At 43.3% G+C, this 27,557-nt stretch overlaps 1 protein-coding gene and 1 non-coding gene across 4 annotated transcripts in view; one reads left to right on the top strand and one right to left on the bottom strand.

Annotated features, from left to right (window-relative positions):
* Positions 1 to 27,557, top strand: part of SPMIP2 (sperm microtubule inner protein 2) — a 159,615-nt gene that overhangs the window by 88,690 nt on the left and 43,368 nt on the right. For 2 of the 3 annotated variants that reach the window (XM_060011948.1, XM_060011947.1), the window contains exon 2: positions 16,462 to 16,694. The exons of the other annotated variant lie outside the window; for it this stretch is intronic. In XM_060011948.1, the coding sequence (XP_059867931.1) occupies positions 16,462 to 16,694 (233 nt within the window). The remainder of the gene's footprint in view (positions 1 to 16,461; positions 16,695 to 27,557) is intronic. 3 annotated transcript variants of the gene reach the window in all.
* TRNAG-UCC (transfer RNA glycine (anticodon UCC)) lies at positions 6,317 to 6,389 on the bottom strand. Its single transcript has one exon. It is a non-coding gene; the product is annotated as a tRNA-Gly (tRNA).

Below are 27,557 nucleotides of genomic sequence, written 5' to 3'. Positions count from 1 at the left end.
GTCTCTTTTGTAGAAGAAGAGTCTTTTTCGTTTTTAGAGTAAGATTAAATCTGATGTCCATCTGTTTGGCACCATGATACTTCCTGTGTAATGTCATTAATCATTTCTCAGTATCATAGTTCAGGGCATCACATTTCGTTATCTCAGGCCTAATCTTGTATATTAGCATTAGCAGAGAGGAAGATAGGGCAGGGCAGAAGGTGATGGAAATAGCAGAAATGGGTAGAAGGTAGACAATATGATAATAGCCAACCGCCAGACATCTGCTGTGTGCCAGGTTCATGTATAGACACGGCTGACCTAGCCTACGTACAATAGCTCCGAATTCTTACAACAACTGCACGAAGTCGTTAGACGTAGTTTCATTTTTCAGATAAAGAAACTGAGCCTGAGCAGCAGTCTTTTGAAGAAAGTGACGAACCTAGTCTGAAATAGAACCCAGATGAAGTATGGCCCGTTCTCTTCTCCCCACACCATGATGCCTCCCAGTAAAGCAAAACAAATGAAAGAGGAAATGGTTTGCTGTTAACCAACTGCAAACCGTAAGACACATTGAATGAAAGGGCAGAGCGTGAATGACACAGAGCGTGATGTAAACTTGGTGGGGAGAAATAAAGCATTTCATCGCTTTCCTGAGCGACAGAGAGGAGGGAACAATTGAAGAGGCAGTGAAAGCAGTGGTGTCCTGAGGTGATGACAAATACGCTTCCACAGAAAATGAAGTTTCAGAGGAACAGTGAAAATGGAAGAAGTAGGAAGGACTGAATGCGTACAAGTGAGAAGTATGATTAAGAGACCAAAGCAGACAGAAAAAAGTAATTCGGGTGACCATTACATCAGTGGCATTCGAAGTTTTCTGACGGCAGCCCAGAGTAAGAAATATATTTCACATAGGGACCCAGTTAACTAACACTGTGTGTGTGTGTGTGTGTGTGTGTGTGTGTGTGTGTACCACTAAAACACAGGTGCAAAGGGAATTCCGTGGAGAAAGGATAGTCTTTTATTTATTTTTTCATTACAAATATTTTTTTTAAGTTTTTTTGTTTTTGTAAAATAAGTTTTTACATTCTTTTAAAAAATACTTATTTAATTAACTTTATTGGCCGCGTCGGGTCTTAGTTGTGGCACACTGGGTCTTTGCTGAGATGCCGGGCTTCTCTCTAGTTGTGGAGCGTGGGGTCCAGAGCACGCGGGCTCTGTAGTTTGAGGCACGCAGGTTCTCTCGTTGAGCTCAGTAGTTGTGGCGGGCGGGCTTAGTTGCCCCGCAGCATGTGGGATCTTAATTCCCCGACCAAGGATGGAACCTGCGTCCCCTGCATTGGAAGGCAGATTCTTGACCACTGGACCACCAGGGAAGTCCCCCATTTCAAATATTTAAAAAAAAAATTATTTTATATTGGACTGTGGTTGATTTATAATGTTGTGTTAGTTTCAGGTGTACAGCAAAGTGGTTCAGTTATACAGATACATGCATCTATTCTTTATCAAATTCTTTTCCCATTTAGGTTATTACAGAATATTGAGCAGAGTTCCCTGTGCTGTACAGTAGGTCCTTGTTCTTTATTTTATATACAGTAGTGTGTATCTGTTAATCCCAAACTCCCAATTTATCCCTCCTGCCCACCTTTCCCCTTTGGTAACCATAGTTTGTTTTCTATGTTTGTGAGTCTGTTTCTGTTTTGTAAATAAGTTCATTTGTATCATTTTTTTTTAGATTCCACATATAAGCGATATCCTATGACACAGTTAGGAGGATAAAAATCCAATGACAGACTAGAAGAAAATATTTGCAAAGTGCATGTTGATAAATGACTTGTATCCATAATATGTAAATATCTCCCAAAACTCTCCGTAAGAAAACAACCCAATTAAAAAATGGGCAAAAGACTTGGACCCTTCATCCGGGAAGATGTACAGATGGCAAATCAGCACAAGATGCTCAACGTGATTAGTCATAAGAGAAGTGCAGATTAGAATCGCAATGAGATAACCACCACCCACTTATTAGAAGGGCAGAAATTAAGACCACCTCTATCAGGTTTGGGCATGGATGTGGAGAAAGCTCTCAGAACACTGCTGGTGGGAATGTAGAATGACGTGACCACTGAGGGGAGGCGTGTGGTAGTTTCCTAGGCTGACGCACCTACTGCATATGATCCAGCTGTTCCACTCCTAGGTGTTTACCTGAGAGAAATGAAAGCATATGTCCACACAGAGATCTGTACACAGATGTTTATAGCAGCTTTATTTGTAACCGCCCCAAACTGAAAACAACCCAAAAGTCCATCACCAGGAAAATGAATAAACTAACTACTGCGTATCCATACAAGAAGATACTATTCAGCAGTAAAAAAGAATAAACTATTGGTACATGTTATAATAATATGGATGATCTCAAAATAATTATGCTTAGCGTCAGTAGCCAGACAAAAGAGAGTGCATGCTGTTAGGCAAAACATTCTCTGACATAAATCATACCAATGTTTCCTTAGGTCAGTCTCCCAAGGCAATAGAAATAAAAATGAAAATAAAGGGGATCTAATCAAATTTACAGACTTTTGCATGGCAAAGGAAACCATAAACAAAATGAAAAGACCACCTATAGAATGGGAGAAAATATTTGCAAATGAAGCAACTGACAAAGGATTAATCTCCAAAATATACAAACAGTTCATACAATTCAACAACAACAACAAAAGAACCCAATAGAAAAATGGGCAGAAGACCTTAATAGACATTTCTCCAAAGAAGACATACAGATGGCCAACAGGCACATGAAAAGATGCTCAACGTCACTAATTATTAGAGAAATGCAAATCAGAACTACGATGAGGTATCACCTCACACCAGTCAGAATGGCCATCATTAAAAAGTCTACAAATAACAAATGCTGGAGAGGGTGTGGAGAAAAGGGAACCCTCCTGCACTGTTGGTGGGAATGTACGTTGGTGCAGCCACTATGGAGAACAGTATGGAGGTTCCTTAAAAAACTAAAAATAGAATTACCACATGACCCAGCAATCCCACTCCTGGGAATATACTCAGACAAAACTATAATTCAAAAAGATCCATGCACCCCTATGTTCATAGCTGCACTGTTCACAATAGCCGAGACATGGAAACAACCTCAGTGTCCATCAACAGAGGAATGGTTAAAGAAGATGTGGTACATATATACAATGGAATATTACTCAGCCATAAAAAAGAATGAAATAATGCCATTTGTAGCAACATGGTTGCAACTAGAGATTATAATACTAAGTGAAGTAAGTCAGAAAGAGAAAGACAAATACCATATGATATCACTTATATGTGAACTCTAAAATATGGCACAAATGAACTTATCTATTGTACAAAACAGAAACAGACACAGACATAGAGAACAGACTTGTGGTTACCAAGGGCAGGGGAGGGTATGACTGGGAGTTTGGGATTAGCAGATGCAAACTATTACATATAGAATGGATAAACAACAAGGACCTACCATATAGCACAGAGAACTATATTCAATATCCTGTGATAAACCATCATGGAAAAGAATATAAAAAAAGGATGTATATATGTGTATAACTGAGTCACTTTGCTGTACAGCAGAGATTGGCACAATGTTGTAAATCAACTATACTTCAATAAAAATTTTTTTTAAGAGAGTGCATGGTATATGATGCCATTTATATAAAATTGTAGAAAATCCAAGTTAATTTACAGGAACTGAATGCAGATAAGTGGCTGCCTGGGTGTAGGAAAGGGCAGGGAGTGGGAAAAGGTAGAATTTCCCAAGGCAGGTGAGAAAATTTGGGGGCGATGGATACGCTTTTTACCTTGATTGTGGTGATATTTCGTGGCTAGGGCTGCCAGATTTAGCACGTGAAAATATAAGGCACCAACTAAGCTTGAATTTCGGATAAAGAATATTTTTAGTATAAGTATGTACCGTGCAATGTTCGGAACATACTTATACTAAAAAAAAAAACTTCGTGTTTATCTGAAATTCAAACCTAACTGGGTGTTCTGTGTTTATGCGGCACCCTGCTCATGTGTGCACATGTTTGTAAGACTTAAACTGTACACTTTAAACACTTTAAATACATGCAGTCTATTGTATGTCAGTTGCACTTCAACAAAGTTGTTAGAAGAAGAAGAAGAAATTGTATTAACCGAGGAAGATGTGAGGATTTCCCTAGGTCCTCTCGGCGTGGCAGCCATGCCAAGACCAAAGTCCCAATGTCACTGTCCTCCTGTCCAAGGGCTGTCCTTGCTGCACCAAGTTGATTCGAGAAGAAAAGGTTTGCTCGCAGGGAGGGGAGAGTAGATCCCCAAGGTAAGGACATGCAGATATGGACAGATAAGGAAATTTAACTCAGTTTTTTTTTTTTTTAATTTATTTATTTATGGCTGTGTTGGGTCTTCGTTTCTGTGCGCAGGCTTTCTCCAGTTGCGGCGAGCGGGGGCCACTCTTCATCGCGGTGCGCGGGCCTCTCACTGTCGCGGCCTCACTTGTTGTGGAGCACAGGCTCCAGACACGCAGGCTCAGTAGTTGTGGTGCACGGGCTTAGTTGCTGCGCGGCATGTGGGATCTTCCCGGATCAGGGCTCGAACCCATGTCCCCTGCATCGGCAGGCGGACTCTCAACCACAGCGCCGCCAGGGAAGCCCCTTAACTTAGTTTTTAATGTATAATCTCTGCTCTCTGGCTTTGTGAGTCTAGTATTTCACCTGTTCACAGACCCATTTTAAAAGCAAAGTGCCACAATGTAGTGAATCTGTTCTTGGAATAAACGAGGACTTGTTTCATTTCAATCCCCTTAACTAGTATCTGGGAACACTGCCAGTTCCCTGGCTGGCTGAGTAGAAAAGGGTAAAGGTATAATAAAAAAGATACAAAAATGTATAGAACGGGTAACTAACAAGGCCCTACTGTATAGCACAGAGAGTTATATTCAATATCCTGGGAAAACCATAATGGAAAAGAATATAAAAAAGAATGTGTTTATATGTATAACTGAGTCACTTTGCTGTACAGCAGAAATTAACACATGTAAATCAACTATACTTCAATACAAATTGTTTTAAAAGATACAAAAGTGTAAAGAGTACTTATCTGTTGATTACTGCTTACCTGGTTTTTTACAATTAAACATTTCTCAATAATCCCAAAAGCGAGTTCCCATGTTTTTCTTACATCCTACTTTCAGCCACTTTAAAGCCATTTTTACTCACTTATTATATAATTTACAAGGTGGAGAAACACCACTTACTAGTCTGAATTGCCCTGGTCTAAACTGAAGTCACTTACTGCCATCTAGAAATAAACAATCCTTTCCTGCTGTCCTGTTTATCCAGGGGATAGAGAAGGAAATGGCCATATTTCATGAAGGCTAAGAAGTGTTATTTTCATAAATTACATGTTAACTTGTCTGTGATGTGCCTTGCTGTCAATGCCTACATTTAAAGTAGTAAGTTTCTTTTCTTTTCTCTTTTTGAAGCAAACCTAGCATTAAGTCGATGGTGCATTTTACAATCCATAGCGGCTGTTTCCACCCAGCCCAGAGTTAGTTAAGCTCTTCTCTCTGGATTAGGTGGTAATTACCATCATTACTCAGAGCACGAACAGAGCAACGCATACCCGTTTAGCAGTAAACCAGTGTCATTCTTACCGCGTGTTTTTTTTTTTGTTTTTTTTTTTTCCTGCGGTACGCGGGCCTCTAGCTATTGTGGCCTCTCCCGTTGCGGAGCACAGGCTCCGGACGCGCAGGCTCAGCGGCCATGGCTCACGGGCCCAGCCGCTCCGCGGCATGTGGGATCTTCCCGGACCGGGGCATGAACCCGTGTCCCCTGCATCGGCAGGCGGACTCTCAACCACTGCGCCACCAGGGAAGCCCTCTTACCTCGTGTTTTAATTTCCAGTGTATCTGTATCATTTAACATCCCACCCACTTTTCTATTTTTTATCTGCACTGGCAGGTTAACTATATTTGCATCTCCTCACTGGTCACTTACACAACTCTAATAATACGAAAATCAGTGATCACAGAGTCAGAAATGAGATGGGCCAAATTAACACCAGCAGAGTAGAATAAAGCAACGCTTTCTCTGGGACCTTTTGTACAAATAAAAGGTAGGCTTTTGGATGCAAAATAGTGCATTTCAATGAAATACTAATTTTTGCAGTGATGCACTCAACTCTTTGACTCTAACAAACGGAGAAGCTTTCTGTCTAAAATACGCATGGAGAAAGTGTCAAATAAAAGGCAAATACGAGACACACTCCAGATCAGAGGATAGTCAACTATGCCCCGTGGCATGCAGGGTCTTAGTTCCCCGACCAGGGATCGAACCCGTGCCCCCTGCAGTGGAAGTGCAGAGTCCTAACCACTGGACCACCAGGGAAGTCCCTATGGCTCGTTTTTGTGCTGCAAAGACAGAGCTGAGTTGTGGTGACAGACAGGCTAAGGCCCCAGAGTCTGAAACATTTACTCGCTGGCCCTTCGTAGCACAGTTTGCCCACCTCTGCTCTAGCTCAGAGGGCTTGGGAGCAACACGGCCCTCTCTCCCCTGCATTTTGTGAAGGTGAGTTCTGACGGGGCCCCTGGCTGGCCTTCATTTCTCTGTTTCCGTGTAAAGTCATATCCTCATGCGTGAGAGCATAAACACCAAATGAATTATAATTCAGCATGTGATCGAGAACCAGATGGTAGTGACTTCAAATCATTGTATGTGGTATTAAAAGTAGATTGTAAAGCAGTAAAAAAAGTCGCATTGGGTGTGTGGTTTCCTTTTTTTCTGTGAGGAGTTTCCCTACGTGCTCTGTGTCAGACGAGTCAGGGGCCTCACATCCCACTCCTTTCCAGGGAGCCACCGTCTTGTTTGGTTGCATAATTTGGCCTCATATGACTCAGGGTTAAACCCTGATTCATTCATGCCAGGCTCTGAAACCCCAGTCCTCTTCCAGTGCTTGGTTTTAGGAAGAGATAAATGACTCAGTTCTGACCAATAAAATGAGAGACGAATTCACCTGTTGTTTTCGAGGAAGGGCTTCTCCACTGGTGAAACGCACACAACCCCTCTTGGGCATTATGGTACCTGCATGATGATACCTGGAGCTGTGACAGCCTCCTTGGAGCCTCAAGGGGAGCTTGCCTGAAGGCGACCTGGTACCCTGAGGATGCAGAGCACGACCTGGGAAGAGTCTATTCTTCTGAGGACATCGCTGGGCATTAAGCAAGCCCAGCTTCCTCAGACCTCAGATCTTACAGTATGACACAATGATTTTTCTTATTATTTAATTCATTTGTGATGACTTCCTGTTACTTGCAGTGCTCTGGTGGGTTTTTATTAGTTTTACATACGTACATCTTAATATTTTTTCTCATGGGAACGTCTGAGGACTGTCTCCATGAATGGTAAAGAGTTCCCTATAATAAATTGACTATTTTACACACATTTATACAGGAAAATTCCAAGTCAAAACCAAACCAAAACAATGAAACCTATTTATTATTATTTTTTTGTAAATTTATGTATTTATTTATCTTTACCTGCACTGGGTCCTCGTTGCTGCGCGTGGGCTTCCTCTAGTTGTGGCGAGCGGGGGCTACTCTCTGTTGCAGTGCACGGGCTTCCCATTGCAGTGTCTTCTCTTGTTGCGGAGCAGGGGTTCTAGGCACGTGGGCTTCAGTAGTTGTGGCATGCGGGCTCGGTAGTTGTGGCTCGTGGGCTCTAGAGCGCAGGCTCAGTAGTTGTGGCCCACGGGCTTAGTTGCTCTGCGGCATGTGGGATCTTCCGGGACCAGGGCTCGAACCTGTGTCCCCTGCGTTGGCAGGCGGATTCTTAACCACTGCGCCACCAGGGAAGTCTGAAACCTATTTATTATTATCTACTTAGATTTTGTCTTCAGGTGAGATAAACATGTAGAGAATCACCTGGTTGCAGTTTTGTCAAGATGAGTCTGTCAGCTTTACTTTTCAAGTAAAAGTCCAGAGATGTTTACAAAACTTTTTGATCCTGCCTTTTTTCTGTGTTCCCATGGAAAAGTACGGAATTTTATACTTTTGGATTACATCAGCAACTTAATGTTAAAGTAGTCGATCTTTCAACGAATATTACCAAGCATTTGCTTAGTGCACTGCACCGCCCAGGATGCTTTGGAAGCTTGAAGCAAATAGAAGACAGTTTGAGTCTCTAAGGGACCTAACCCGGGGCTGCTTGACAAGCAGAGAGACGAGACACGCTCCTAAAATAGCTGGGGACCCTGACCTCACACATGAAACACGGACCAAGCTGTACTTCACCGCTTCAGGGAATAATAATGTCTGTCCCGAGAGCAGACAATGCTGCTGGAGGAGGAGAAGGAGGTCTCTTTAGACTGTATGGTGCACCTGTCTATTTGGGATTATCCTCTCATCTAGGGGTCACCCACCTGGGGATGCTGTGTCTCCTTCCTTTCTATCCGTCTGATTGAGATTCCTTCTTTACATCTTTAGTCGTAGACGATCTTTCCTGCTAGCCTTCTGGTCTTTTGCCTCCATAGTTGCTCTGTAAATAGTGGTGATTTTGGCATGCTGGTGGTGGGAGGGTAATGAGATCAGGGCCTCCCTACTCCGCCATCTTCCAAACGCATATCGACAAACTAAGTCTTCCAGGTCATCCGATGGTTAGACCTATTGAATAATTGCACGAATTGCATTGAACTACGGAGTTTAGAACTGTTCCTGTCCATGAGTCCACTGTGTGCCAGTTCTTAGAAATGGAGAGTCCCGTGCACATTAGCAGTTATAACAATTATCATCTCCTCTACTTTCCCCACGTGCATATGTCAGATGTGTCCCTTAGAGTTTGTTTCGTATTTCACATCCCTCCCTCTGACCTTTGCCTTGTCTGCTTCCCCCGACTAACCCTGTTGTTCTGCATGGCACGTCTGTAATGGCCAATTTATACCCGTATTGTCAACATGTTTTCAAATAAGCGTGTTAAAACACTCACTGCCGTGTTCCACTCGAGGCCTGTCGATTTATTTCCTTGGTGTGTTTCATTTGGGTCACTGAAGTGGAGAATTGACTCATGAGGCCGTATTATGGGACGAAGTGATATCACCGTGAGCACTCATCCTTCTCTGTGCCGCCAACTATTCAGAATAAATGTTGTGAAAAGCAGCCCTTTCTCTGACCTTACCCTGAACTGTCGAATCATGAAGTCCAGACGAGGAGGGTCTAAGGCAGCTCTGGAAATGAGGTTGCCTATAGATATTTAAAGAACCGCTCGTTTCTCCCTCAGCATGGCTTTATGTACTTCCCATCTTATGATGGAATTCTTTAATTCACTTATTCAACAAACAGTTCTCTTCAGCATTCAACACATGCTTCTTGAGGACCTACTATGTTCCAAGCACTGTGCTGACAATTAAGACTTTACAGAGATTACATGTGTGTATATATCGTATCTATATATATAATTCAACCATGAGAAAGAGGACAGCTGCCATTTGTGACCACACGGATGGACCTTGAGGACATTATGCTTAGTGAAATAAGTCAGACAGAGAAAGACAAATACTGTATGATCTCAGTTATACGTAGAATCTAAAATGCCACACACTTAAAGTGTAGAATGGTGGTCACCAGGGGCTGGGAATTGGTGGCATAGGACAAATGTTGTCTAAAGGTACAAACGTGCAAAGAGTAGCAAAGAAGCCTAGAGCTCTAATGCACCACATAGCGAGTAGGGACAACAATATGGTATTACTATCATCAGACTTGCTAAGAGACTAGTTTTAATTAGTCCAACCACTAAAAAGAAATGATAGATGTGCTAATTTTCACTACAATGGCGATCATACTAGAATATATAAATGTATCAAATCAACATGTTGTATACCTTAAATGTACACAATGTTATATGTCAAATCTATTTCAATTAAAAAAAGTTTTTTAGGTGTTCACAGAGATAAATAAAATATACCCTTTACCCTCTAGGAGGTTACAAATGGAATAGATCCAATAAGTATGATATTTTTAAAGATGAAATAGACTCCTGTGAACGCAGCATGCTGAGTGTCTAATTTTTTTTTTAATGTTTTTTTTTCGTTTTTTGGGTTTTTTTTTTTGAGGTACGCGGGCCTCTCACTGTTGCGGCCTCTCCCGTCGCGGAGCACAGGCTCCAGACGCGCAGGCTCAGCGGCCATGGCTCACAGGCCCAGCCGCTCCGCGGCACGTGGGATCCCCCCGGACCCGGGCACGAACCCGTGTCCCCCGCATCGGCAGGCGGACTCCCAACCACAGCGCCACCAGGGAAGCCCGAGTGTCTAATTTTGACTTGGGATTAGGGATGTTTTCCAGAAGAGGTGGCACTCACAATAAGCCTTGAAAGATGAGTTCTGATTGTAAGGAAAGGTGAAGGAAGGTAAGACTCCATCAGTAGGCTTGGCTCAGTTTATGAAGACACTAGTCAGAAATCCTAGGAAATTTGGATGAAAACAATTACAGGCACCATTATAGAAAACCATTTCATGATTTTTAGGAGAAGAGATATGTTCTTTTACCTCCGTTTTAGATTCCTCCCGGCAGCAGCGTGGAGGATGGATTGGATAGGAGAGAAGCTAGAGCTAAGAGTAGTTAGGAGGTTACTGTGAGAAGCCAGATGAAAGAAGCTGAAGGACCGTTTACAAGTATCACCGGCCTCTCAAACACAAGAGAAGCTCCTTGAAGGCAGGGTCTCGGCTTTGTTCGCTGCTCTATGCCCAGCACTTGGAACGGTGCCTGGCGTACAGTTCAATAACTATTTGTTGAAGGAATGAATCAATCGGTGAGAGAATAAAGGAATGAGTTCGTTAATTAATTGAAACACTGCAAATGCAGAGGAGAGAAGTCAGAAAGAGACATCTGCCTCAGGATGGAACTTTCTTTCTCTATTGACACATGCCGCGGCCCGGCCTTGCCGAGTGTTGGCAACAGGTGACGCTTGTTGAGAAGCCGCCAGGATTCGCCGGTCTGGCCTCTTCCCACCCTCCGTGGCACCTGCTGCCTTTCTGTCCACCATCATCAGAGGTTGGCAAACTATGGCTCCTGGATCAAATTTGTCCTGCCCCCTGTGAGCAAAGAATGGTTTTTACTTTTTCAAATGGTTGGGGGGAAAAGCAAAAGAAGGATAATAGTTTGTAACATGTGAAAATTACGTGAAATTAAAATTTCAGTGTCTATAAATAGACTTTTATTGGAACCCAGCCACTCCATTTGTTTACATAGGGTCCATGACTGCTTCTGCCCTAAAGGGCAGAGCTGAGTAGTTGAGACAGAGGCTGTATGCCCTGCATGCAAAGCCACAAATATTTCCTCTCTGGTCTTTTACAGGAAAAGTTTGCCAACCCCTGATCTAGAAGAGCTCTCAGGAAAGGCTTGGAAGTTTATTCACAATAAGAAATAAATCGTTTATCAGTGAAAGCTCCTAAAATATATTTAAAAAAATGTAACAGGTAAGACAAAGTATCAAATTAAAACAAGAAGCGAACAGACAAGAAAGAGGAAGAGACACGAATAATAATATTGCTGTATCTTATGTGCCGGATCCTCAGATAAGCACTTCTTTCAATAAAATTATTTCCTCTCCTTCCAGCAAGGCTACCAGACAGGCATCACTATTCTTTTTTTTTTTTTTTTAACCATTTAAAAAAATTGAGGGCTTCCCTGGTGGCGCAGTGGTTGGGAGTCCGCCTGCCGATGCGGGGGACGCGGGTTCGTGCCCTGGTCCGGGAGGATCCCGCGTGCCGCGGAGCGGCTGGGCTCCTGAGCCATGGCCGCTGGGCCTGCGCGTCCGGGGCCTGTGCTCCGCAACGGGAGAGGCCACGGCAGTGGGAGGCCCGTGTACTGCAAAAAATAAATAAATAAATAAAAAAGAAAAAAAAATTGAAGTATAGGTAATTTACAGTGTTGTGTTACTTTCAGGTGTACAGCAAAGTGATTCAGTTATACATACACACACACATATGTATATATTCTTTTTCAGATTATTTTCCATTATAGGTTATTACAAAATATTGACTGTAGTTCCCTGTGCTCTACAGTAGGTCATTTTTGGTTATCTATTTATATATAGTGGTGTGTATCTGTTAATCCTATACTCTTAATTTTTCCCCCCCCTTTCCCATTTGGTAACCATAAGTTTGTTTTCTATGTCTGTGAGTCTATTTCTGTTTTGTAAATAAGTTCATGTGTATCATATTTTAGATTCCACATATAAGTGATATCATATGATATTTGTCTTTCTCTGTCTGACTTCACTTAGTATGATAATCTCTAGGTCCATCCATGTTGCAGCAAATGGCATTATTTTGTTTTTCTTATGGCTAACATTCCATTGTATGTATTATAATACGTCTTCTTTATCCATTCCTCTGTCAATGGGCATTTAGGTGGCTTCCATGTCCTGGCAGTTGTGAACAGTGCTGCTATGAACACTGGGGTGCGTGTGTCTTCTTTCATTTTAGAGATGAGAAGCCTAAACTCAGAGGCCGAATGATGTTCCCTGGGTCACAAAGCACAAGACAAAGCCAGGATTTGACCCTACGGTAGTTTAGCTTCAAAACCACATCTTCGACCGTAACTGGAGAATTTCAGACACTGATGAACAAGCCATGCTGGGCACGTACAGGGGAGACAGGATCTACCCGCTGGCCGTGAGATCACAGTTTCTCCAGGGCAGGAAGATGCAGAAATGAGGACCCATGAAGCCTGGCACAGATGTAAATGGAAGCACCTCTCCTTCCCCCATCGTGACGTGGCTCCCCTGGCAGTAGACCAGTGCTGGGCAGCTCTGTTTCAGGATTACAGCTGCGGGTTGTCCCCTTGGAGCTGGTCTTCAGGTGTTGACAAGAACCCCAAAGCAGATGGGCACATGAGGGTTTTATTAACCCAGGAGCTGTCAACTTCATGGCTGGCAAATGGGGGCCGGGGTTTTGGGGAAAACAATGAACGACCCAAGAAAACGTGCCATAAGATGAAAAACAGCTAGGAACACCCTAAGGGACGTAGCAACAGTCGTCGAACAGAGATGATAGCCGTTAAAGGAAAAACAAAGCGACCGTGGATTGGACAGGAGTTGGAAGTTTGACCTTGAAGCAGGGAATCGGATCCAGCAGAGAGTCTCGGCTCTGGAGGATGAGGGTTAGGGGAGGGAAACATGGGTCATTTAAAGCCAGACACCCGTGGAACTGCCCATCAGGGAAACCCCACGTCTGCATTGCTGCCTGCGTGGTGAGAGTGGATTTTTTGGTTAGGTGAGCATCAGGCCAGCTCCAGGGGACGGCTGTGAACCTGGCCCACTGCAGACAGTGACTCTCAGCTGCCTCTGCTGTATAGGTGGGTGCCTGCGTCAGCTATGCAGCCAGGGAGGGATGTCCCAGAACTTCCTGTGCCATTCACGCTGCATCACGCTATTTCTAAAGCACACAGGAGTACATGGGGTTTCAGGAAAGTCCAGTGACTCAAGTGAAATGCCACAGGGAAGCTAGATTCTCTGGGGAGCTCCTCTCCCCACCCTTGGCTTGTAGAGCACGTTCACTTTCTACGATTCTGTCTAAAACGAAGTGTTTAGACTCAGCTGTCTAGTAATTGCTCTTTTAAAAAATGTGGTCTGCAGAGTGACAAGGAATAACTACAGATATACGTCTGCTCTCACTTTTGCAGTAGTGTGAGGTGACGACAGAATTTTAGCAACAACCGAAAATTACATGGAGGATCAATATTTTCCCAAATCTGCTGGTGTCTGCAGGATGCATACAGGTGACCCAACGAGGAAAAGGATCCATGTTTAGATAAGTTTGGGAAACGCTGGATTACATAATTGCAAACAAGTTAATTTACCGCAGGATTTCTCAGAACTTTTTTTTTTTTTTTTAAATAAATTTATTATTTATTTTTGGCTGTGTTAGGTCTTCACTGCCGTGCATGGGCTTTCTCTAGTTGTGGCTGAGCGGAGGCTACTCTTCGTTGCGGTGCGTGGGCTTCTCATTGTGGTGGCTTCTCTTTGTTTTGGAGCACGGGCTCGAGGCGCGCGGGCTTCAGTAGTTGTGACACATGGGCTCAGTAGTTGTGGCTCGCGGGCTCAGTAGTTGTGGCATGTGGACTCAGTAGTTGTGGTGCACGGGCTCAGTAGTTGTGGTGCATAGGCTCAGTAGCTGTGGCTCATGGGCTCAGTAGTTGTGGCTCATGGGCTCTAGAGCGCAGGCTCAGTAGCTATGGTGCATGGGCTTAGTTGCTCCGCAGCATGTGGGATCTTCCCGGACCAGGGCTCGAACCCGTGTCCCCTGCATTGGCAGGCAGATTCTTAACCACTGAGCCACCAGGGAAGCCCGGATTTCTCAGAACTTTTAACACACTTTCATGTGCTGGGACTCTCTCAACAGCAAACGGATAGTGTTCTCAAGTGTATTTGACAATAGAGAACCCCCAGTTCACGCCTAGGCTAGGTCATGGTCACTCACAGGAGCAATATTAGGGGAACATTTGGGAAAACACCAGCCTCAAAATACCCTGAACTTCCAGCAAGACTAATACAGTTGTAATTTCATGCTGTTTGGAGGAGATTGCAAAATTTTCCTTATGGCAGGAGTTTTGTAGGTGAGCGCTCAACACCCGTCACATTGGGAGAGAAAACAGTTTTTCATGCTTGGGCCATCCTATACTTTACCTGAGTGAGAACCTGGGTCCACGACGGGTCCGTCACGGGAAATGAGGCACAGTGAACACGCAGGCGTCATGGGAGCCGCGGTGACTGGGAAGCTGGGGCAACATCTGCCCCAAGCCTGTGTCTGGGGAGCGATTTCTCACATTTTCAGCTCCCTTGGAAAGCTTGGATGATGTTTCCAGGCACAGACTTGTAACCACACCGACCACTGCATCGGAGCATGTGGTCAACCCCCCGCCCACCTGTGCTCCCTGCAAACCCTGAGCTCCACGACCCAAGACAAAATGAGAGGGGCCACGGGGTCAGGAAGGGCCAGGTGACACCGTGACCACAGCACAGCCTCTGCCTCCAAGGTCTGGGGTTCACCTTGGGTAAGAGGAGTGACGTTTCTTCTTTGTGTTCCCCAACCTGCCCAGACAATCCTGCAGCCACTTTGGTTCCGGGACTTCCGAAACTCTTCCTGGGCCAGCAGATCACTGTCTGTTCTAATCAGGACCATTCTGGCTCCTCTTCACATGTTCACGTCATCAGCTCTCAACACCAAGTGTATGGAAGCCATCTTTTCCCACACCTCCTGTTATTTTTGCTTCACCCACTTCCACAATTCATTGATTCCTTTGTTCATTGTCTTACATTTAAAATACCGATGTTTATTAAATGCCCCTGCCTTTGGGCATCATCCGTTATGAGCTGTCCTCATCTGACAATTCTCTCCATCTTCCCATGGCTTCTAATACATTTGGGGAATTTTCTAATCCTCATTTCAGGATTTTATCTCTCTAGATAAAACATCTCGATATCTAAAGACCAACATCCTGCATATGTGGTATTAGTGAGGAGTTTTAGTGTAAAGACTGTGTCTCCTATTTGACAGCCAAGACATGGAAACAACCTAAATGTCCATTGACAGATGAATGCATAAAGAAGGTGTGGTACATATATACAATGGAATAGTACTCAGCCATAAAAAAGAACAAAATAATGCCATTTGCAGCAACATGGATGAACTTAGAGATTATCATACGAAGTGAAGTAAGTCAGACAGAGAAAGACAAATACCACATGATATCACTTATATGTGGAATCTAAAATATGATACAAATGATAAACTTATTTACAAAACAGAAACAGACTCACAGACATAGAGAACAGACTTGTGGTTGCCAAGGGCGAGGAGGTTGGGGGGATGGATTGGGAGTTTGGGATTAGCAGATGCAAACTATTATATAGAGAATGGATAAACAACCAAGTCCTACTATAGCAGACTTATAGCTATAGTATAGCACAGGGAACTATATTCAATATCCTGTGATAAACCATCATGGAAAAGAATCTGAAAAAGAATGTATATGTATATTTATATATATATATATATATGTATGTATAAGTGAATCATTTTGCTGTACTGCAGAAATTAACACAACATTGTAAATCAACTATACTTCAATAAAATAAATTTTAAAAAAAGAACGTGTCTGTATTAAGTTGGTTGTAAAGAAAACCATGAGACAGCCTGTCGGCTCATTAGCTGTGACTCTGGACAAGTAACCAATCCTTCTGGGCCTTGTTTTCCCCACCTATAAACTGGGGGAAATAATACTCCCAACTTCACTTGGTTAATACAAGGAGTAATTGAATTAACATATCTAAAAGGCTTATGAGAGCACCTAGAATATAGTCAATGACATACAAGCATTAGCTGTTATTATTTCCACCATTTAGAATAAAGCATCTTAGAATAAAGTGTGGAGATTTTTTCAAAGTGTTTTTTTCTTTCTGTTTTAAGGCCCAGATTATGTAAAGGACCATCTCCCTAAAGTTGCTCAGCATACTTCCTATATAGGAGAAAAGCGTCCTGCATTAGAAAAAACGGGAGATCTCAGATATTTACAGAGGCCTGCCTCAAAGAGAAGCTTGCCGGCCAAATATAAACCTGAGTATGTTGGTGAAATTGGTTGGGGAATACCAGTGTATGATTTTATCAACAAAACCAGGCTTCAGACTGGCTTTCACGTTAAGGTATTTTTCTTAAATCTATGCTCCTCCTTGCACATTGTTTTCTGGTTTGAAAGCTTTCTGAGTTTGCTTCCGTAGGAAACGTCATGTTCTCGACCTGTCCTTGAGAAGCAATGGCATTGGAGTTTTTGCAGAAAAATGAGTGTGTGAATAAATGTACTTGCTGCTATCACTCCCTTCGTCCCTTAGTACCGGCAAGGAGAGGTGTGAAGGGAATGAAGCCGAGGGCACTCCAAGAGCATTTGCACTTGGCTTTGGAATGCATCCAGATTCCCATCTACGCTGTGACATTCACACACGCTCCCCCATCCTTGCAAGGCTTGGTGAGTGGGTGGTGGTAAAGCAGCAGCCTGTGCTGCACTTCATCCACCAACCTAGAAACCAGCCCCAGGGCTTTAAAACCCGCTGTGTGGCTCATGCCTTTAAATCAGACCATCCAGGGCACGTAGTCAGAGGGCTCTTAGAAAACCTGTCTGTCTCCGTTTGGTGATGTGGATGTGGGCGTGACCCCACACGTTCTCCTCTGAAACAGGAGAGAGCACGGATGATTTTAGAAGCAAAATCTGAGAATTCAGACTTTATTCCCAGGTGAGACTTGGCCTGAAAATATGTATCAACGATGCAGTAACTGGATTTCTTAAGGCAATATAGTACAGCCTCATATAGTAAAGGTTAATAAAGGAAAAAGCCTTTTTCTGGCCAACCCTCGGCAAGTACAGGAGAGCAGCTGAGAGCTCAGTCTTTGAGGTCAAGAAGGGTTCCACTCCTGCCTCTGAGTCAGGTCCAACTCTGCGACCCTGGGCTTGAGTTCATCTCCCTGGGTCTCCATGCCTCCTCTGCCCTGTGGCAGTGTTCGAGTGCCCACTTCCTAAGACCACCTGAATTCCTATCCCACTCCTGCCACCTGCTAGCTGTGAGTGGCCTTGGCCAGTTCCTTGACCTCTGTGCCTCTTCATCATGAATCTGAGCATTTGCTTTATCAGGCTGTCGTAAAGAAACATTTGTAAAGTGCTGGGCACCGTGCCTGGGACACATCAAGGCTCTATGTCTTTTATGGTTCTTAACTTCCCAGCATAAGGTTTTCCTAGTTATGTACAAAACCCAGAAAGTGAAAACCCTTTTAGGTTAAGTTAGGAATAAAAGAGAACTTCCCTAATCTGACAACCTACAAAAAAACAAAAAAAGCCTATAACAATAGCAATACTGAATGATAAAACATTGAAAGCATTTCTCTTTAAGATCAGGAACAAGACACAGATTCCCCAAATCATGATTTTTCCATTCGGCTTTGTACTGGTGGTCTTAACCATGGCAGTAAGGGGGAAAAAAAGTATAAAATGTGTAAGGATTGAAACGGAAGAAGCAAAGCTATCATTATTTGCTAATAATATGCTTGTCCATGTAGAACACCTCAAAGTATAAGAGAATTTGGTAGTCAACAGGATACAAAATCCAGGTATGAAAATCAATTTTATTTTTATATATGAGAAACAGACAGAACATGCAATAAAACAGGCTACTACTTACAGTGTCATCAACAGATACAAAGTACGTAGGAATAGATCTTAAAAAGGGATCTGCTGGCACAACATTGTAAATCGACTGTACTTCAACAAAAAAAAAGATGTTCAGCACACGGAGAAAAACGATAAAACTATTGAAACAAGATCTACATAAATGGAAAGATATATCATGTTTATGAATTGGAAGATTCAATATCATAAAGATGTCAAATCTATCAGATTGATAAAAGTAATTCCCATGCAATTACAATAAAAATCCCAATTTTTTTTTTCTGAAAAAAAAAGACTCTGTCTTAGCATGATTCTTGTTATGGCGTGACTTCTAAATACGAGGGCATGAGGAACACGCTCTGCATGGTGCCCGGCGCGCAGTTGACGCCCCGATTTCAATGACTGGGACTGTGGTTTTGTACTTAGTGCCACTCAGGGCCAGTGACACAGAATGAGGGCTCAGGTTCCTAAACTGGGTCTTACTCCACTCAGGCGATAAAGATGAAGATCAGAAACCTGATTCGATATCAAAAGTGGCCACCAGTGAGAAGAGGACAAACGCAAAGCGAGGCAGCCAGTTTGAACAGAGTCCAGAACATCTGTTGCCTTGTTGCTTCTCTCCAGTGACGCCGGGCTTTTGTGCACAGCCCTTGATCTGTTGCCCATCTTGAGTGTGTGCAGCTGTGAATGCAAGATTCCCATCAGCCTCAACTTAGCCTTCCAGGAAGGGATTTATTTGGTTTCTTTTGATGGAATTTCACAGACGGCTCTAAATCCCCGCTCTGCGTGATAGCGCGGGCCTCTTAACCCTGGTGGGACTGCGTGTGAGGCATACAGAGACCTCCACCCCGCCACCCAACCCCGTGGCTCACACAGAAGCTGGTCTTGTTTGGCATGGGCTCTGAGGACTTGTCATCTGTGCATTTGCTTGGCCCCAGCATTTTGACAGTAATTGTTTTCAAAGATGTACTTATCTCAGGTAACGATCTTAAACAAATCTTAAAGGATTCCTCGGACTTAGAACTTTATCATGAGAGCAAAAAGATGCGCTGAGAATGACTGTACATACAGGTCAGGAACCACATATGATTTACCCACCAGCGAAGGCCTAGGATTTGTCACCAAGACTGCTCACCTCCCCCAACCCTGCACCCAGGGCCCGCTTCCATCCCCTGCCCGTCAAGGTCAGCTTCTGAGTCAAGCCCCAGACTTGGATACCTTATCAACGCAGAGCTCCAGGCAGCCCCTTCCAATCAATGAGACTCGGCTGGAAGTGACGTTTGAGCTGATAGATACACAGACACTCCATGCCTTGAAACAAGCCCCTAATCACAAATAACACGTGAGCACCTGTGCCATGAATTCACACCTCCTCGGTAGGGAGCTGGTCCATTCCTCAGTGCGATGTAACCCAGGGCGACGTCTGCATCCGCGTCCTTTTCTGTCTCTGGCTTCTTGTCCTTGGTAGCCCTCGATCCCTTCCCCGTGACGTCTGTGCCTGTAAGAGTCCCACCAACGTGGCACTTTGTTTCTGTCTAACCTCAGAGATTCCCCGGTGGCTCCCACCGCGATAACTCAGAACTTTGATTTTAAGCACAAACCTTCACCTAGTGGATTATTATAGCCAGAACAGCTGCTCTTCCTAATTTCCTGCTCTAGGTTCCAGTAAGACCGGCAGCTAAGGAAGCTCGGGCACCTGCAGTAGACTCTCGGTAACATGCCTGGGGCAGCTGCTTCCTGCCCGGGAATGGTCTCTCCTCTCTGGGGCACTGGGAAGGGGTCTATAGATCATCTGGATTTGGGTAGAAAGATAGTAACTTCCAGGCTGAGTGACACCTGAAAAAGTTCCCACATTGCAGTGGACAGTGAAAATGACAACATCGGGTCTCTCTTCTGGGTCTTTCTATGTTTGGCTATTTCCTGCTCGGATGTGGGGCTGCAGTGCAATGATGATACACGCGTAATGAACCAGTAAAGATCACTGCTTTTGTTACTGTCTCAGATGTAAGAGCAGTACATTCTTCTTTTTCTTTTTTTTAATGGATTTGGTCTCTGCCAAACTATGTGTGTTGTTTCTGCAACAGTATATGGAGACCAGTGAAACAATTCCTTTGGTTTCAGACTGAGGAGCGTGTCTAAGTGGTTCGTAGCTGGGTTCGTAGTGGTTTGTAGCTAAGTGGTTCGTGTCTCCCTCCCCTGGCCTTTCTTTAACCCAGGTCTCCCAATGCCTGTTTTCTACTCCTGCATCTGACCTCAGGGCCAGATGATTTGACACTTGGTTTTCCCACAAAAACAATGCGATACTGGACTTGAGGACTGACTCTTCACAGGTGTGGTCCCAAAGACAATATTAAATCAGTGAATCATAACAGCTATTACCACCAATATATCACACGGTATAATACCTTGAGCGATGTGTAGAAGATAATGAAGAGAACCGTGGGGACGCGCCAATAATATATTTATGTGGGATACAGTGTCATATCATAAAAAGGAAAGTTTTCGAGGCTTTGAAACTCCTGCCTCCTGTTTATCTGCCCCAAATTCCCATGTTATGAACACAGAGGGCTTCTCTGAGTTTCATGGACATGGGAACAGACTTCCTGATGGATGTCGAATAAATCAATCCAAGGTCGGCGGCTTTATGAGACATTTTTCTCACTGCGAATTTATTTAGAGAAAGTAAACATAAAAAGAGCTCTTGCTGTGGGAATGTAAATTGGTGCAGCCACTATGGGAAACAGTATGGAGGTTCCTCAAAAACTGAAACTACAGCTACCGTATGATCCTGCCATCCCACTCCTGGGCATATATCCAGACAAAACCATAATTCAAAAAGATACATGCTCTGTATAGCTGATTCACTTTGTTATACAGAAGAAACTAACACACCATTGTAAAGCAATTATACTCCAGTAAAGATGTTAAAAAAAAAAAAGATACATGCAATGTTCATAGCAGCACTATTCACAACAGCCAAGACATGGAAACAACCTAAGTGTCCATTGACAGAGGAATGGGTAAAGAAGGTGCACGTATATGCAATGGAATATTAGCCATAAAAAGAATGAAATAATGCCATTTGCAGCAACATGGATGGACCTAGAGATTGTCCTACTGAGTGAAGTATGCCAGACAGAGAAAGACAAATATCATATGATATCACTTATACGTGGAATCCAAAATATGGCAGAGAGACTTCCCTGGCGGTCCAGTGGTTGAGACTTGGTGCTTCCACTGCAGGGGGCATGGGTTCGATCCCTGGTGTGGGAACTAACATCCCGCATGTCGTGCAGTGCGGCCAAAAAATAAAATAAAATAAAATATGACAGAAACGAGCTTATTTATGAAGCAGAAACAGACCCACAGACATAGAAAACAAACTTTTGGTTACCAAAGGGGAAAGGGGGAGGGGGAGGGATAAATTAGGAGCTTGGGATTAACACGTACACACTACTAAACAACAGGGTCCTACTGTATAGCACAGGGACCTATATTCAATATCTTAATAATAAACCGTAATGGAAAAGAATATGAAAAAATATACATAACTAAATCATTTTGCTGTACACCAGAAACCAACACAAGTGTATATCAACTATACTCCAATAAAATAATTTTTTTTTAAAAAGAGCTCCCGTTGACTATTTACTATGTGAGGGAGGCACTGCGATCCGTTTCATCTTACAGAGGAGGGGTCGGAGATATTGACAGCTGAGGCCCCTTGCCTGAGGCCTTACAGCTGGTCAGGGATGGAGCTGGGATCTCAGCCCAGGCCGGGAGCTCAGGGACTTCGTGGGAGCCCAGCGTGTGTGAGAGGGAGTGACAGGAAACGAAGTTGGAACACGGGGCTGGAGCCGCTGGGTGAGGCGCTCATCAGGGCGAGCGCTTTTCCGCGAGGCAGTGTCCGCCCGGGTCAGTCCCGGTTGCCTTGTCTCCTAAGGGCCCGGCCTTTCTTCACGGGGCCTCAAGCCTCTCCCTGATCCCCACCACTCTGCGTCGTCTGCACACAGATGCTGCATTCATCATAGTAAAATGAATCATCAGTAGTGGATATACCCACATATTTGACATAATAAGAAAGGGCTTAGTAATAGTTATTTTCTTTTTTGTTTCTTTATTAAATCTTAAAATTTTTGGGGGGAGTATAGTTGATTTACAATCTTGTGTTAGTTTCAAGTGTACAGCAGAGTGATTCAGTTATACATACATATATATCTATTTTTTCCAGATCCTTTTCCCTTATAGGTTATTACAAAATATTGAGTGAAGGTCCCTGTGCTATACAGTAGGTCCTTGTTGTTTATCTGTCTTATATTTAGTAGTGTGTATATGTTAATCCCAAACTCCTAATTTATCCCTCCCCTCCCCTTTCCCCTTTGGTAACGATAAGTTTGTTTTCTATGTCTGTGAATCTATTTCTGTTTTGTATATAAGTTCATTTGTAATTTTTTTAAAGATTTCACATATAAGTGATATCATATGATATTTGTATTTCTCTGTCTGATGTACTTCACTTAGTATCATAATCTCTAGGTCCATCCATGTTGCTCCAAATGGCATTATTTCATTCTTTTTATGGCTGAGTAATATTCCATTGTATAAATGTGCCACATCTTCTTTATCCATTCGTCAATGGACATTTAGATTGTTTCCATGTCTTGGCTACTGTAAATAGTGCTGCAGTGAACACTGGGGTGCATGTGTCTTTTCAAATTATGGTTTTCTCTGGATATATGCCCAGGAGTGGGATTGCAGGGTCATATGGTAGCTCTATTTTTAGTTTTATTATTTTCCAGTTTCTGTGTAATAAGCACTCTAGAGTGCTTCAAAACATATCATTGAATATTATCTTTGGCATTCTGGAAAAAAAAAGCAGACAGTAAAGTTCCCCCCCTAAACTGTACCTTCTTTCCAGCCCCACCCTGTGCATTCTCCCAAACCCACTTCCACACGAGAGCGTCCCGGAAAATTTTCAAAATCACCTAGAAAAGAGAAGTATTGTTGGTGTGGAGTTGATCAGTATGTAGACCACCAGTCACACATTTTAGAATTTCTGGGTGTTTTTCCCCCCAAGCTTCTCATTTACCTTTGGGTTTGTTTGGGCGAATCACAAACACTCTCATTAAAATTCCTAAGATCTCACACTCCTAATCTCCAGATGTTATTATCAATATAGAAGACTTTTGAAAGATAATAAAGCTTCCTTTTCCAACCAACTTATAGGAGCAAAATAGAAAATAGCTTTCCTAACATCAGGAGCGCCTTGGGGTGGCTGCTGTTTCTTTCCCAGATGGGTGTGTGTTTATCTCTCACTTTATATTTCTTAGAGTTATTTGCATCCTAATAGTTTGTCGTTTAATATAAAAATAATTACATTAGCACCTTTCATCCTTAAGTGCTGTGTAAAGTAATGGCTTTCCTGGTACCACGGGAAGCCTCTAGTAGGGGAGGGCCACATGCTGACCGTCTATGAAGGAGAAGAAGCCTTGGCTACAGAAGCCAAGTAACCCTCCTTTTTCTTGAAAATAATATATTGACATCATCAACTCCCTTGTATGCAGGTGTTATATCTTCTCCATTTTATAAAACCTGGCTTTATATAGGATTCCTCAGATAAATGGAAGGAACTTACTTGTATCCGAACTCCCGGAAAATAAGTTTTTAAGTTTGATGCCTCCTTTCTGGAACAGACCATGAAAACAACAAGCGAGGCACGTATCACTGAGATGCACTCTCCGTGCTGTGTTCAAAGCCATTCCGTGAAGAATAGCGGGTTTGGAAGGAGAAGCATCTCTGCTGGTAGCTGGGGACACTGCCACTCCACATGTCACCAGGCATCCCAGCCCCAGCCAGATGTGGGCTTCCTCCTTGTGGCTGTGAGTTTATGGACGATTATTGGTGAATTGGAAAAAAAGACATCCTAATGTTCACATCTTTTGTTAGGATGTGGAAATGTGAAAAGAAAGAGAGAGAGAGAGAGAGGGAGAGGGAGGAAGGGAGGGAGGGAGGGAGGAAAGGAGGGAGGGAGGGAGGAAGAAAGGAACTCAATGTAATTTAGAGTCTAGTGAGTGATTTTATTCCTAATTAAGGAAGGCTGAAAATACACCGTGGTGGTTACTAGCTTTTGTAAGTCTTGACATGCATCTTGAGTTTGCATCTCAATGTAAACATCACCTTTTTAAAAAATTACACTTCTTAAAGTTAGTATTAAGCATATGCCATAGGTTTTCAGCGAATAGTATTTGATGATGATAGGGAGATAGAAAGCTAAGAAAAAGTTGTATAAATTAGAATGGGGTCTAGTAAACCTGACGTTGGCTCCACAGCCAGGGTCCTTTAAATTTACTGTCAACAATTTGGAAACTTGCGCGTGATCTAATACCCCAAGCACAGGTGGCTAAAATACCAGGACGTATGTTTTCTAAATCTTGGCTTTTTAAGATCTTTGGAGGAAACTCTAATAGCATTATAAATTTAGGATTATACTTTTCCCTGCTATTCATGTACACCACTTCCGGGGTACCTCCGCTGCTTTGACAAAAACGCATAGAATGCATAGCAGTCTGGAGATATCTGTTCTCTTCCCAGGACTGAACCTAGGATCCAAGAAATCTTAATTGAGCAAATTGAAAACAACCCATTCAATAGAGGGGCCCCTGGTATGTGGTCCCCCTGTCTCTGGACACAAAGAAAATGGCATTGAAAATAAGTGCTTTGCAAGCCTTGTGGGCTCCTGCAGCTGGGGAGGAATTCGTAGGAAGTTTCTCTGTGCTGTGATCGTTGTTGGAGTTTTTGGTGAGACAGTTGGTCTCCACAGTGCCAGCCACATCCCAAACGGCTGTAAGCACCTTCAGGTCTGAGGGCTGTGTCTCATTTGGCTTTATACTGACAGCATCCACACCCTCCGTGCAGTGCTTAGCACAGGGTACATGATCATCAAGAAATGATGGGAGACGGAGACTGAAAGCCCATTCTTTTCTCATTCAGAGTCTTTGTTAAGAGACCAAGTTGCAGAAGGGGGGGAGATGAGCTTTTAAGCGTGTGTGAGATTGAGAATTATTTTCCTCCTAGCTTATTCAATAGTTATTTGAGAACTACTTAACCTATATATTTTTTTTTTACTGAGACTTAGTTATACTGTTATGTTCACAGTGCCTGAGCTACCACCCCCAGTGTAATTCTGTGTTGTAGAGCTAATTGGACAGTTAACTTGGGACACTCTTCCTAACCTTTGAATTAACAACAGTGCCAACACATTAGGAAACTCCAAGGGTAAGAACGGTCACCAACCAGGCACTTGATTATATTTCAGAAACTGTGTACTGGGCACAAGCAGAGACTCGGGAAGCTCCCATGTCGCTTTTCTGTAGGTTGAAGAGTTGAATCCACTCGTATTTCAGACCCTGGTAGGGACCTTCTGCTAACTCTGGATAAAGGGCTGGTAGCAGAATGATTGGTTACTCATCACATATCCTAACAATTCCCAACAGAATAAGTTCTAGTCTTGCTTTAAAATAAAATTCTAGTGTATCTTGAATTATCACGTGAATAAGGAAAACATGAATCTCTCTGGGGAAGTGCAGAAAAAATAATAGAAATGTGCCTTCTCTCTGAGAGTAAGTGAGGCAGCGAGGATTCATAGTGCTTTTCAGGGCAAATCTATGCCTTAATGAAAAACCGAATATGCAGAAGTAGCCAGTTGAAGAAATTTTCATCTTCCCTCTTTTCTTTCTTTGCATGCTAGTCTGCCTACTATTCTTTATAATGTCTCAGTTTTTACACCTATAAAACGGGCATTGCATTAGTTTTCTGTTGAGCATGACCCAATACCACATAGCATCTTAAAGCAACACCATTTATTTGCTCACAGTTCTGTAGGTCAGAAGTCCTGGGGAGGCCTGGCTGGGTTCTCTGCTCAGCACTCACTAGGCTGGATGCAAGGTGTTGGCTTGTGGCTGTGATCTCACCTGAGGCCTGGAGGCTCTTCCGAGTTCATGGGGTTGTGGCAGCTTTCAGTTCCTTGTGGTTGTAGGACTGAGGTCCCATTTCTCTGCTGGCTGTCAGCCAGGGACCAGTCTCAGCCTTGAGAATCTGCCCACATACCATAGCTGTGGTGCCCTCCATCTTTAAAGCCAGCAACAGACGTTCTCTCTCACGTCCAAATCCCTCTCATTCTTCAAATCCCCTTTGCCTGGAAGAGCCCGGATCCTTTCAAGAGCTCACCTGGTGAGGTTTGGGCCACTGAGGATAATCTCCCTTTCTTATAGTCAACTGATTTGGGATCTTAATTACATCTGCAAAATCCCTTCACAGCAGTACCTAGTATTTGGTTGAATATCTGGGAGAAGGTGTATATACCAAGGAGTGAGAATCTTGGGGGTCTTTAGAATTCTGTCTTCCACAGGGATAATAACAATAACTTAGAGTGTTGTTAAATGGATTAGGTGAGATGTGTGTAAAGCGCTTAGCCTAGTATCTAGTACAGACTCTAGTACAGTCTCAAGAAATGGGATCTAGTATTATTAATGTCTCTATATACTGTATTTTCTTGCCTAATGGATTTTTTTTTTAGCTCACTTTATTGTTTTTTTATTTTTTGGCTGCGTTGGGTCTTCGTTGCTGCACACGGGCTTTCTCTCTAGTTGCAGTGAGTGGGGGGACTCTTCACTGCAGTGCATAGGCTTCTCATTGGTGGCTTCTCGTTGCGGAGCACAGGCTCTAGGCACGTGGGCTTCAGTAGTTGCAGCATGCGGGCTCAGTAGTTGTGGCTCACAAGCTCTAGAGCCCAGGCTCAGCAGTTGTGGCGCACGGGCTTCATTGCTCCGCGGCATGTGGGATCTTCCCGGACCAGGGCTTGTACCCGTGTCCCCTGCATTGGCAGGCGGATTCTTAACCACTGTGCCACCACGGAAGTCCTGGATTTTTAAATTATGTTATGATAAGCACATTAGAAACATAATGGAATATGTTTCTCATTATCTGGATACTCCACAGAAAACATACTGGGGCCAGAGTCAAGGAACTCATGAAACTTAATGTTTAGTCTGTTTGCTGAAAGTTGACGTACTAATTCAAGTTAAATAAACAGTGCAGTAAAAAAAAAAAAAAAAAGGGAGACCAGGATATAGTTCACGTTGGTACTGAACTCAAGCTCACATACAATGCGGCATAAAATGAAGTATGAGCCACTGCCTTGTTCAATTTTTGTTTTTTAGTGAGAAAAATGCATCACAGAATCCATGCCTTGAGCACTGACATTTTTCAGAGAGAACTGTTTTGTTTCTACTCCTACTCTGAATATAAAATGAATGCTTCAAATGCGCCATGTACACAAAGGCTTGAAGCCCCC

The sequence above is a fragment of the Delphinus delphis genome, chromosome 5 (assembly GCF_949987515.2).
Source record: "Delphinus delphis chromosome 5, mDelDel1.2, whole genome shotgun sequence".
Lineage (NCBI taxonomy): Eukaryota > Metazoa > Chordata > Mammalia > Artiodactyla > Delphinidae > Delphinus > Delphinus delphis.
This window is presented reverse-complemented; position numbering and strand designations above follow the sequence as displayed.